The sequence below is a fragment of the Haliotis rufescens genome, unplaced genomic scaffold (assembly GCF_023055435.1).
Source record: "Haliotis rufescens isolate VD_foot unplaced genomic scaffold, xgHalRufe1.0.p SCAF_8, whole genome shotgun sequence".
In the NCBI taxonomy this organism is placed as follows: Eukaryota; Metazoa; Mollusca; class Gastropoda; order Lepetellida; family Haliotidae; genus Haliotis; species Haliotis rufescens.
This window is the reverse complement of record NW_025964372.1, coordinates 5,397,858-5,411,305: the sequence shown is the minus strand read 5'-3', so window position 1 is coordinate 5,411,305 and position 13,448 is coordinate 5,397,858. Positions and strand designations below refer to the sequence as shown.

The 13,448-nt window shown below is 44.8% G+C and overlaps 1 protein-coding gene across 2 annotated transcripts in view; it reads right to left on the bottom strand.

Annotated features, from left to right (window-relative positions):
* Positions 1 to 13,448, bottom strand: part of LOC124124204 (ER degradation-enhancing alpha-mannosidase-like protein 3) — a 42,322-nt gene that overhangs the window by 11,710 nt on the left and 17,164 nt on the right. For both annotated transcript variants that reach the window (XM_046487324.2, XM_046487326.2), the window contains exons 5-12: positions 12,836 to 12,948; positions 9,838 to 9,991; positions 8,290 to 8,418; positions 5,189 to 5,294; positions 4,233 to 4,330; positions 3,494 to 3,619; positions 1,029 to 1,112; positions 475 to 558 (exon numbers count right to left, since the gene is read on the bottom strand). In XM_046487324.2, coding sequence (XP_046343280.2) covers positions 475 to 558; positions 1,029 to 1,112; positions 3,494 to 3,619; positions 4,233 to 4,330; positions 5,189 to 5,294; positions 8,290 to 8,418; positions 9,838 to 9,991; positions 12,836 to 12,948 — 894 coding nt within the window. The remainder of the gene's footprint in view (positions 1 to 474; positions 559 to 1,028; positions 1,113 to 3,493; positions 3,620 to 4,232; positions 4,331 to 5,188; positions 5,295 to 8,289; positions 8,419 to 9,837; positions 9,992 to 12,835; positions 12,949 to 13,448) is intronic.

The window sequence follows — 13,448 nt, the reverse complement described above, 5'->3', positions numbered from 1 at the left end:
GATCCCTACAGCAAGAGCAGTACCCTACATGATCCCTGCGGCAAGAGCAGTACACTACACGATCCCTGCGGCAAGAGCAGTACCCTACACGATCCCTGCAGCAAAAGCAGTACCCTACACGATCCCTGCAGCAAAAGCAGTACCCTACACGATCCCTGCAGCAAGAGCAGTACCCTACACGATCCCTGCAGCAAGAGCAGTACCCTACACGATCCCTGCGGCAAGAGCAGTACCCTACACGATCCCTACAGCAAGAGCAGTACCCTACACGATCCCTGCGGCAAGAGCAGTACACTACACAATCCCTGCAGCAAGAGCAGTACCCTACACGATCCCTGCGGCAAGAGCAGTACCCTACACGATCCCTGCAGCAAGAGCAGTACCCTACACGATCCCTGTAGCAAAAGCAGTACCCTACACGATCCCTGCAGCAAGAACCCCTGTTACACGATCCCTGCAGCAAGCAGTACCCACCTTGTATAGGAAGTAGGTGGACTCCACAAATTCGGGCCTCAGAGGATGATGGCTCCAGTGAACTCGAAAATCGGTTGTGAAAGCCTGTAAAAATAAGCATCCTGACTTAGGAATAGTAAAATACCTAAATCACTGGACACAGAATCCTTTTCTGAAAGCATCTTTATACAGTATTTTAGTGTCAAACTCAATTCAGCAAACACAGTGTTTCCTTTCTATGGTTTAAACAAGATATTGAGTGCTAAAATAGACTGGTAAATGTAAGGGCTGCAAGTCCCTGTGTATGACAGACGTATATCTTATGGTGTGCCACAGGTCACTCATAGCTATATTTAGAAGTGCTGATTGGTATTTATGTGTGCCAACCAGAACAATTCTTCAGATCCATTGTCAAATCTCTGTGAATGTAATATCAACAGGAGCTAGGTGGCCCCTTCATTTTTTATAGAAATTGATAATACCCATTTTTAGTTTTTGACTCATGAGGATTTTACTAGATTCATTATGTCTGGAGTGAGTTCCATGTCTTGCTGTGACGAGGCAGTGTTCCATACCTCTGGTAAGAAGTTGTGTCTCTGTATGACTTGGTACAGCATCTCATGTGTCTCGATGGCCGGCCGGATGTCTCCCTTCAGCACCTGGAAAACACACACATTGCAGTGAGGGTTGGTCCAGACTTGTCTTCAACAAATTCAAGACTTATGCAAGGCCTTTTCATGGCACTTCAAGGCACTTGTACTGCATCCCAGGTTGCAATCACATTCATTCGGTAGAACATTCAAGCAATCACTATGCAAATGAGGTACCCAAAATCAGGTACAAAGTTTAAATTACTTTTATTGTATTTTCAAGGCCTTTTCAAAACAACTGTAAAATTCAAGACCAAGGATAATAATGCCAACCTGAATGAACGGGGAGTCATGGGAAGCACAGGAATAGTCCTGTATCAACGCTGTTTAAGGACAGACTGACGTTCAGTGAGGGGGCTTATTAATAAATATATTTTATTCAAGATATTATTTAATTTCATTATTCAACAAGACTCTGAGAGGTGATATATCCTCTGTTCTGGTCAAATTCTGAAATTGTATTTGGCTATTTATACCCCACTTTTGGCCCATTGCCATTGGCTGCCTTCTGTTCAGTGAAAAAAAAATAATGCTGTATAGTTTTTTTCAATATTTGAAATCATCAAAAGGAAACAGTTCACCACTAGACTGATCTGCTTAGCAAGTTTTATCAAGAAATATTCAACGGTTTTGGCGTTTCCCTTTCCGGCAACAAAAACTACCCTCATTTTCAGTAAAATCCAACTTATCGTCATGAAAATCAAAGACCTTTTCAATGGTTTCAGAGTTTTAGTCCAGAAACGGTAAACAGACAGACATGCAGATCGCTATGTCCGTATTTTTCTAACTGGGCGGAAAAACATTGTGCATATAAAACATATCCCCAAGGAAGACGGTCTCCTTTCAAAGAAACTATATTGTGTATCGTAAAGCATAATAACAAAAAGCCTGAGCCCATCAGCAGAGATGTGAGTGAATGTTGTTTTACGCTGCCGTCAGAAGTACTTCAGTTACACCACTCAGACAGGAGTCATTCCGGGCCAGAGAAATAAGTGGCTGATAACATGAGCAACATCCCATGCTGTCAGGGCACAATGTAAAGCCCTGGGTGGCGTGGTACAAAGCAATCTTAGCGCTAAGGTGATCATAACTCCCATACCTTAACATAGACTTAGATAGCGCTAAGGTCGTTTTGTACAACGGCAACCTGTTCATTTATACCACTGTTCCAACAACTCATTTCAGTGTAGATTGACTATTGACTTAAAGACCAGGTGACAACCAAAATCATTTTAAGTTATCCGCGATTCAAGAAAAACGATGTTCCAAATAGGAACCATCTTCCCAAGGAAAGGGAGTTAACTGACTTTAAAAGTCCAGTTTCCATTCTTGCCGAACGAGTCTGGAAGTTTTGGCGCGATCGTAGCAGCACCAGTGGCTATTACAAGTTATGTCCTTCTATCTCCTTCCCCCTCTCATATCACTTACATTTGCTTCAAACAAAATGGTGGCGCCCAGTCAAGACAATCTCATCGATAGTAAAGATTTTTTGTGTAATAAAACAGGCTTTCCACAGCGAAGAAAATCAAATCTCTTGAGCACCTTGATTAAAAACATGACAAGATGTGTCAACGCCCACTTGATGGTAAACATGCTCTGCAAATCCTGCAATCGCCAAATTCGGCACAGTAGTTGCCTTGTTGTTTGTGAACCAGATGTCGATGTTGTTACAGGATTTTGATTGGACTATGCATAGACTCGTTAGTTCAGCCTAAAATATAATTCCAGCCTAGGTCAGCAAGGATGGACTTTTAGAGTCAGTTAAACAACCTTGCCTCGGGAAGATGAATGGGACCACACATAGATACAATGGAGCTTGAGTAAGTGAATGAGTTAATATCTAATGTCACATCGACATTATTTCAGCCACATCGTGCCGAGCAATGGAGGTGAGGAGAAATGGGGTTTAACATCACGTCCAAGATTATGGCACTTATATAGCAATGTGCAAGTACGTGTGGCTGCTTGTACTAGTCCGGACTGATGCCGATTTATAGTGCTAGCACACTGATATACCATGCCACAGTTTAACATGAATACCCCACTCAGACACAGTATACTGACTCCGAGCCGACCAGTCCTTGTTTTAGCCCCTTAATGCTGTGCGCCATACAGGGTAACAACAAGTACCATCTTTTAACGTCATTTGGTATGACGCGGTCAGGGATCGAACCCCGGACCTTCCACTCTCCGGGCTGACGCTCTACCACTAGACCACAGGGGTGGTCACCGAGCAATGGAGCTTGAGATTTAACCAAACATGATAATCCTGGGCCTGTTCTACAAAGCGATCTTAGTGCTAAGATAATCATTACTCCATACCATAACACAGACTTAGAACAACCGTACTGCTAAGACCGCTGTGTTGAACTGATCAATGTTTCACCCACCTGCAGTCCGGGCCAGAAGGCCAGCAGAGCATCCATGAAGTTCCGGGAGGCGGCCATGGGCTTGTGCATGTGGACATCCACCAGCAAGGGGCCCTGACTCACGTACCTCATCACGGCACTGTAGTGCTGCAGGTACACACACAGAATAAACCATAACAGCAAACTCTTTCCAAACCAAACACTACCGAACATCCATTCAACTTAACCCCAACTCTCTTCCACAGTGTCCTATACACCAGATTCTAAGTCAAATATGAGTTGCCAGTCACCATGGTGTTTGGGATTTCATGATCTGAATGGTGTTGTACAGAACACCGGAGATTTATATGTTTCTCTACATGATGCTGACTCACTAGTGGTAATCAGATAGCGAGATGTTTTCAGGAATCAGGACTCTAAACTAACTTCCCCTTGCAGGCAAACTGAGAAAGAAAAATTAATGTTTATATTTAACATTGTATTTTGAGATGGCATTCAATGTAATAATATCAAACTAATAACAAAAAACTCGTCCTCTTTACTAGTCCTGGTATCATTGAAATACAGGTTATCTCTACAAAACCATAAAATTAATTATATATCGACCTTTTTCATTTTAATTTGGGGATTATTAATGACATTTGCTGTAAACTTGGGGCCGAATATCGGCCTCTGACGGGTCTCGACAAACGCCTATTAATGATAAGGACTGGAACACTGCATCCAACCACGCTACAGGATACACTCAATGAGGGCTCACCTTATTGAAGCGGTCCAAGTAGGTCTCATCCCCCAGCAGGATGTAGGACTTCAACACATACTCATAGTAGGAGTCAATGCCAGCACCCACGCCACTCTCTGTTGAGGAGGGAAAACCACATTTCAAAGTCTGTCCTCTACTATCAGGTCACATCAAAACATTCAGTAAGGAGACAGTAGGAGCAAGCATTGTTGTACACCATAATATAATATCATGCTGCTATCGTTTTGTTTGTAAAATTTGCAAAATTGAAATAATATTGATACATGCTAAAAGTTAGTTTGTAAATGTAACAAGATTTCAAGAGTAAGACTCCATTCAAGATGGCGGCACCCAGTGAGTGATCACATTTGATGTCGTCAGGGTAACTTGTTACTTGTAAGCAATGTTCTGTGTGATGGTAGATGTGAGGTGGTGAGGTGAAATGGGGTTTAACGTCACGTCCAAGATTATTGCACTTATATGGTGACGTGCATGCAGGTGTGTGTGTGGCTGCTTGTACTTGTCCAGACTGATGCCGATTTATATTGCTGGCTCACTGAAATACCATGCCGCAGTTTCACATGAATATCCCACTCATACACAGTATACTGACTCCGAGTCGACCAGTCCTTGTTCTAGCCCATTAACGCCGAGCGCCAGACAGGGTAACAACAAGTCTTTTTAACGTCTTTTGGTATGATGCAGCCGGGGATCAAAACCCAGACCCATCCAGGTGGATGCTCTACTACTAGACCATGGAGGCGGTCGATGGCAGATGTGACGTAAGTGAGACAGGTTGCTGGGGAATGAGTGCTGCTGTGTGTGCATGTACATGCCTGTTCCTGAACATAACTGAATAAACAACATTGACTCAAGACATCACTAGGCATTATTCTAATCTAACAATATGCATCAGATTAGGTAAAATGTCATGTGTCACATTGTTGTTACATCCTTACATCCCTAACACTAACCTCGGCGAATCCAGTCACCATTGTGTATGTTGATAACCAGCCCCATGAGATCGCTTGTTCGATGGCGCTGTTTCCACAAATAGTCCATTGCTTTCCTAGCCTTATCCTGCATCCACAAGAATGTTACAACAATCATGACATTGGCAAATATCTTAGAAACAAATACATAAAATTCAATACTGTTCAGGTTAAAATACAAATATTTTTATTACACAAACGTGATGAATAGACAGGTGTTGTATTACATGCAAATATAGAAGCAACCCCACTCAAAACTTTCAAGAAAGCCACGATGTTTCTACATTAGAAAGAAGTATCCTGAGTCATCTGGACCTCAACAAATCATTTGACAGCACCTGACCAATATACCGTATTTTCTTGAGTATAGTGCGCACCCATGTATAATGCGCACCCCCCTCTAGCGGGTTCAATATTTTTGGAAAAAAAGAAATTTGAATATTATGCGCAGAAAAAAATTACACCGTACCCCTTCAGCGAAGTCCGGCAAACGAACGGGTGATGAGAAACTTTGTCAGCACAAATTCGAAATTTGAGATAAAAAATCACCAGACATGTTGATTTACCGTTTAAATTGTATTTTTTGTGTATTTTCTTGTAAACTAAGGCGGACACAGCAATCAGCTGTACACACGTTTTCTTGGAATCTACCGGTGATTCGGTCAAGACACACCCAATGATATAACTTTACAGTATTTAAATGCAAGGATCAGCAAATGTTGTATCTGAAACTATTTTTTTATCAGGAATAATATATATTCCAATATCTTGTTAATTTAGATGCAGCTTTTACTAAACATATTTAAAATAATAATAACCCTAAGCGAAGCAGCTGATCGCTGTTGCCAGGTATTATTTTTTACATGGAACCAGTCTGACCAGTCACCGTCAAGGCTCCCGTGCACGTGATCGCGTGATCGCGAGAATTACGTGTTGACATAGAATCGTCCAACAAAAACAAATATGACTTTTAACGAATCAAAGTATGGCATTTATGATATATGTATCCATTCATTCTCTGTCAACTAAAGTTCGTTTCAAGGCGTCAATAGCGGTAATCTGACCGTGGTTGCTGTTATTAGCGGTGAGTTGTGCGATCTTCCGATCGCTTCACACACGATTTCGCCGAAATTAATTAAAACAATATTAAAAGGAATTTTGAATAAAATTAATGAAATAAGTTACAAACATAAGTCCAGATATACAAAGAACACTTTTTATAGCCAGACAGTGCAATTACATGAATAATTTGCGAACTTCAGTGTGGATTTGTTGACATGGTATTTCCGGTGTTATGTGCTCACGGTAATGTCTTTCCATGGGGGAAAAAACATCAAAACTCATTAATTCGTGTATAATGCACACCCCCTTCTACACAGCTGTGTTTTTTGGAAAAAAATGCGCACTATACTCAAGATAATACAGTATTCATATTTCCATTTTTGATCTGACCCCTGGTCCCTACTTCTGACCCCTTCCCCTGGCCCTTGTCCCACCCCTGGTCCCTGCTTCTGACCCCTTCCATCTGGCTTTTGTCCCTCCCCTGGTCTGGCCCCTTCCCCTGGCCCTTGTCCCACCCCTGGTCCCACCCCTGGTCCCTGCTTCTGACCCCTTCCATCTGGCCCTTGTCCCTCCCCTGGTCCCTGCTTCTGGCCCCTTCCCCTGGCCCTTGTCCCTCCCCTGGTCCTTACTTCTGACCCCTTCCATCTGGCTTTTGTCCCTCCCCTGGTCCTTACTTCTGACCCCTTCCATCTGGCCCTTGTCCCTCCCCTGGTCTGGCCCCTTCCCCTGGCCTTTGTCCCACCCCTGGTCCCTGCTTCTGACCCCTTGCCCTGGCCCTTGTCCCTCCCCTGGTCCCTACTTCTGACCCCTTCCCCTGACCCTTGTCCCTCCCCTGGTCCCTGCTTCTGACCCCTTCCATCTGGCCCTTGTCCCTCCCCTGGTCTGGCCCCTTCCCCTGGCTCTTGTCCCTCCCCTGGTCCCTGCTTCTGGCCCCTTGCCCTGGCCCTTGTCCCTCCCTTGGTCCCTGCTTCTGACCCCTTCCATCTGGCCCTTGTCCCTCCCCTGGTCTGGCCCCTTCCCCTGGCTCTTGTCCCTCCCCTGGTCCCTGCTTCTGGCCCCTTCCCCTGGCCCTTGTCCCTCCCCTGGTCCTTACTTCTGACCCCTTCCATCTGGCCCTTGTCCCTCCCCTGGTCTGGCCCCTTCCCCTGGCTCTTGTCCCTCCCCTGGTCCCTGCTTCTGGCCCCTTCCCCTGACCCTTGTCCCTCCCCTGGTCCTTACTTCTGACCCCTTCCATCTGGCTTTTGTCCCTCCCCTGGTCCTTACTTCTGACCCCTTCCATCTGGCCCTTGTCCCTCCCCTGGTCTGGCCCCTTCCCCTGGCCTTTGTCCCACCCCTGGTCCCTGCTTCTGACCCCTTCCATCTGGCCCTTGTCCCTCCCCTGGTCCCTGCTTCTGGCCCCTTCCCCTGGCCCTTGTCCCTCCCCTGGTCCCTACTTCTGACTCCTTCCATCTGGCTTTTGTCCCTCCCCTGGTCCTTACTTCTGACCCCTTCCATCTGGCCCTTGTCCCTCCCCTGGTCTGGCCCCTTCCCCTGGCCCTTGTCCCTCCCCTGGTCCCTGCTTCTGACCCCTTGCCCTGGCCCTTGTCCCTCCCCTGGTCCCTACTTCTGACTCCTTCCATCTGGCTTTTGTCCCTCCCCTGGTCCTTACTTCTGGCCCCTTCCATCTGGCTTTTGTCCCTCCCCTGGTCCTTACTTCTGACCCCTTCCATCTGGCCCTTGTCCCTCCCCTGGTCTGGCCCCTTCCCCTGGCCCTTGTCCCACCCCTGGTCCCTACTTCTGACCCCTTCCATCTGGCCCTTGTCCCTCCCCTGGTCCCTGCTTCTGACCCCTTGCCCTGGCCCTTGACCCCGTCCCCGTTCCCGCCACCTGCTTCTGCCACTTGTCCTTGACCCTCGCCCCTGGTCCTTGTCTCCTGCCCCCTGACCTGCCTCTCGCCCCTCGTCCCAGCCCCTGCTCCCTCCCCCTTGGCGGTTGGCCCCCTCCTGACATGTGGCCTGTGCCTAGGCAATATGATGTCCCACCTCATATATCCGCTCCCCTGTTAGACGACTGAGGGCAGCGAACTCCAGCAGCATGGTGCCAGCACAAGCAGTACACGTGTCCTTGTGCTGAGACAGGATGGTGCTGTCTACTCCACGCAGCAGATTCACCTGCAACACACATATGTATCTGTTACTTAGCATAATGTAGGATGGCACACATGTACCTACCCTGGGGTAAACATACAAGAGTCATCAGAAGATGACAAATCCCCCCGGCCCCTACAAATTCGAAAGAACAAATTATCTGCCTGTTAAGTCCACATGATGAAGAATTTCTGTCAGATCTGTCTGTTAGTATACAAGAGTAGTTATTGAGCTTTCAAAACAATACCATGGAATTGGGATTCAGAACTTTGTATTTCTATGTCAGGTACACACCAACATGAACAGTCAAAGTCAAACTTGTTGCCAGGGAAACGGAAAAAATATAATTTCTAACAATCCCTACATAGCAAAAGTCACCAGATGACAAACTGGTCATATGTGTGCATAGTTTCAAGGAAGAATACCTATTAGTTTTAAAGATGTAGTCAAAGTCAAACTTCTTGCCATGGAAACAGGAAAAAAAATATCTAAATTCATAAATAGCAAAAGGCACAGATATGGAAATGATTATGGACAGACAAACAAACGGACGGACGGATGGACGGACAGACCGGCTGATCGCTATATCCTGCCGCATTATATGCCGGGGGGATAAAAAGCCTGTGTGTACTTACCTTGGGATATGCGATGCCTGTCTACCTACCCTAGGGTATGCAATACCTGTGTACCTACCTACCCTTGGGTATTCAATGCATGTGTACCTAACCTGGTGCATGCAATGTCTGTGTTCACAGTGAACCTACCCTGGTGTATGGACTGCCTGTGTACCTAGCCTGGTGCATGCAATGCCTGTGTTCACATTGAACCTACCCTGGTGCATGGACTGCCTGTGTACCTAACCTGGTGCATGCAATGCCTGTGTTCACAGTGAACCTACCCTGGTGCATGGACTGCCTGTGTACCTAGCCTGGTGCATGCAATGCCTGTGTTCACAGTGAACCTACCCTGGTGTATGGACTGCCTGTGTACCTAGCCTGGTGCATGCAATGCCTGTGTTCACATTGAACCTACCCTGGTGCATGGACTGCCTGTGTACCTAACCTGGTGCATGCAATGCCTGTGTTCACAGTGAACCTACCCTGGTGTATGGACTGCCTGTGTACCTAGCCTGGTGCATGCAATGCCTGTGTTCACATTGAACCTACCCTGGTGCATGCAATGCCTGTGTACCTAACCTGGTGCATGCAATGCCTGTGTTCACAGTGAACCTACCCTGGTGTATGGACTGCCTGTGTACCTAACCTGGTGCATGCAATGCCTGTGTTCACAGTGAACCTACCCTGGTGTATGGACTGCCTGTGTACCTAACCTGGTGCATGCAATGCCTGTGTTCACAGTGAACCTACCCTGGTGCATGCAATGCCTGTGTTCACAGTGAACCTACCCTGGTGCATGCAATGCCGGTGTTCAGAGTGAACCTACCCTGGGGTATGGAATGCCGGTGGTGGTATTGAAGGCCGGCAGCAGCCGATCGCCGACTTCCTTGGCCTTCTCCAAGAGCTCACTGTTGTACCACAACAAGGCCTTCCCTTTCTTCTTGAGGTAGGTGGCCACAACATGTCCGCCCAAGAGGCCTCTGCAACACAAATATTTACACACATCAAACTCTATCTTCAAAAGTATATTGAAATTGTTCATCAACCTGAATCAGTCCTGGTGGCATTTCCAGTGATCTGGGAAAGAGTTTGATGGCCAGATAAACATGGCATCATCTTGGTTGGTTTGTTGGTTTGTTGTTTAACACCGCACTCACCAATATTCCAGCTATATGACGGCGGTCTGTTAATTATCGAGTCTGGACCAGACAATCCAGTGGTTAACATCATGAGCATCGATCCACGCAATTGGGATCGATGACATGCATCAACCAAGTCAGCGAGCCTGACCACCAGATTCTGTTAGTCGCCTTTTACGACAAGCATAGTTGCCGTTTACGGCAAGCATGGGTTGCTGAAAACCTATTCTACCCCGGATCTTCACGGGTCTCTTTTTTTATATTATTTTTATTCAAATTTACTTTCACTCAGTAGTATTTGATCATATTGAGATGAATGTTTAACACAGCAATTTCAGCACTTTGGTGTACAATAAAATTCCTTTCATACAATCACTTGGCTAGGACAGAATAATCAAAGATTTATTAAATCAAATATTTTTCATCTGAATCATGTAAAGAAAATATTAATCAAATTCTTTAAATTTATTCCAGTCTTACAAAAAATTGAATATTCTAGATAATGGATGGGAGTTTTGTTAGAGACAGAATATTTTCATTTTTTTCTGTAACTGCATCACATACAATTATTTCTCTGAAAGGACAAAAACAAATTAAAGTTTTACAGCATATATTTTTCAGTGATTTGTTCAGTGATCAATTCTTTGTGCGTGTGTAAAACCAGGGGCAACAAGATAATTTTCCAGTACTTCCTGGAACACAACGGTCCCAGCAACCCCTTCCCCACCACAGCCAGAATATAACATGCTCAATACCATAACATGTTAAACATTGTTAAACATGTTAAAGATAGACCCTGTGCTGAACAGGCCCTTTCAATGGTCTTTGCACAATTCCACACTGTCCTGACTATACACAAATCCCTCATCCCACGACAATATCCTGTTCCAGCATCCCCATCAGAGGGTGTGCCCGCCGGCCTCATCACACCTGCCATCACCCATGTCATTAACTATTAACTCGTAACCACCGTCTGCCGTAATCAGGTCAGACCACACTCTTGGCTTAGAGATTTCAGTGTTAAACTCTAAGTTGGCTATCTGGCAATCTGTTTTAACTTTTTCAAACTGATGTCTGAATATGTTAGTTTTATCAGCGTCATCAGTGTTCAGTGATAGAAACTGGCACTAGTCCTACAGTCCTTGCCAAACAACCCAATAGTTAACATGGTTAAGGTATCGTAAGGACCAGTAGACATTTGCCACTTTTAAGGGTTTGCCACTATAAGAACTAGTGGGCTAAAAATGTTAGTTCAAATGACCTATCATATGTCCTACAAAGGCTAAGCAATCAGCATTAGAAACAAACAGTACCTTATTTCTCTCAATGGTATGTTTTATTTAGTAGTAGACTCTACCATGTCTACAGCCTTAGGTATAAACACTGCCACTCCCAGAGGAGATGGAAGACCTATCAATATTAAACACTGGCTGAGAATATACCTGTTAAGACTATGACGTTAGATGCAGAGCCTTAGAATAAAACAGCTCAATGAACCAAAACCTTTGTAAGCTGGCGTGTTTCACATCTTAGACATTAGCTCATTCATTTTGGATCAGGGTTCATTCTTCAAGTAAATATTAATTGGATTGGTGCCTACAAAGATACATAATACCCATCATCACCACCACCACCACCACCACCACCACCACCATCATCATCATCACCACCACCACCACCATCATCATCATCACCACCACCACCACCATCACCACCACCACAAACACAATCATCATCAGCATCACCACCACCACCACCAAGATACATAATACCCATCATCATCATCATCACCACCACCACCACCACCACCATCATCATCATCACCACCACCATCATCATCATCACCACCACCACCAACACAATCATCATCACCACCATCACCACCATCACCACCACCACCATCATCATCATCATCATCAAAGTAAAAGAATTATGAATCTTTGATGAAATGATGCAGTCATGTCAAATGCTGAAAATATTTGACTAAAACATTCCATTGAAAATGGATACGCTAAAAATCTATTCTGGCATCTTTCTGACTTTCCCTGGTCACACCATTTAAGACCCTTTGAGGTTGTAATGAATGTTTTCAGAAATAGAGGATATATTAACGGAATTTAGGCACGAGTGTCGTCAACATGGTATGACATGAACACATTACTGAAGAAGATGTCTACATAGAGATAAATTTTAGTGTTCACCTATAAGGACAGCAAGTTGCAACAAAAGAGGAACCACAATTTGTCGAATGACGTCAACAATCTTCAGTTTTGATATAATTCCAACCTCATGTCACAATAAGAATCGAATGGCATCAACAATGCAGTCCCGATGACAATACACTGTTGTCTCATTACGTGATATGACCCAAGGGCACATTTGATTTTTATGAACCCCAATAGGTAATGAATGATTAAATCACTGCAATAACGCATTAATTTTTTCAACACTATAAACCATGGCCAAAGTAACATGTGAAAAACAATGGCTTTAGTGTTTTTTTAGGAACTGCTTTACTTTTGCCTCATGCCGATATTCTTCAGAGATGACATGCCTACAAACCTATCGCAAATAGTTCATCTTGGGTGACAGGTTCTACAAGAATACCAGGGTACTAGAGCAATAGTTACAGAAACTCAGGATTGCGTTTGATGGGGAGACTTCACGAGAATAATCAACGCTTACCCAAGAACTCGGATGTTGGTTTCGAAGACTGAGACAACAACATCAGCATCAAAGCGAGAGTCTTGAAGAACTAGTCTGACAGCATGCTCGAACTCCTCTATCCTCCCCAGCACCTGTAGCACAGAAACATAAGCATGATAAGGGGGATGCACACTCAGATGCTGGTGTCATGATGGAGGCATCTTCCCGAGGCAAGAGAGTTAACTGACTATAAAAGTCCAGTTTCCACCCCTGCTGAACTAGGCTGGTATTATGGAGTTACATTTTGGCTGGACTAACGAGTCTATGCATAACTCCAATCAAAATTGCGTACCGAAATCGAAATCCCATTCGTAAAGTGTCATGCAGGATTTGCAAAGCATGTGCACTGCTAACTTGTTGTCAACAGATATTTTCTAAATCTTTCCATGCTTTTAATCAAGGTGCTCACATGATTTGATGCACTTCGCGATGTAAGACTCGTTTTATCACAGTATAGATCTTGATTATCAATCTGATCGTCTTGACTGGGCGCCACCGTTTTGTTTGATGCAAATGCAAGTGATACGAGAGGTTGAATCTGATTGGTCAATAGGAGCGGCATAGAAAGGACATAACTCGTAATAGCCACTGG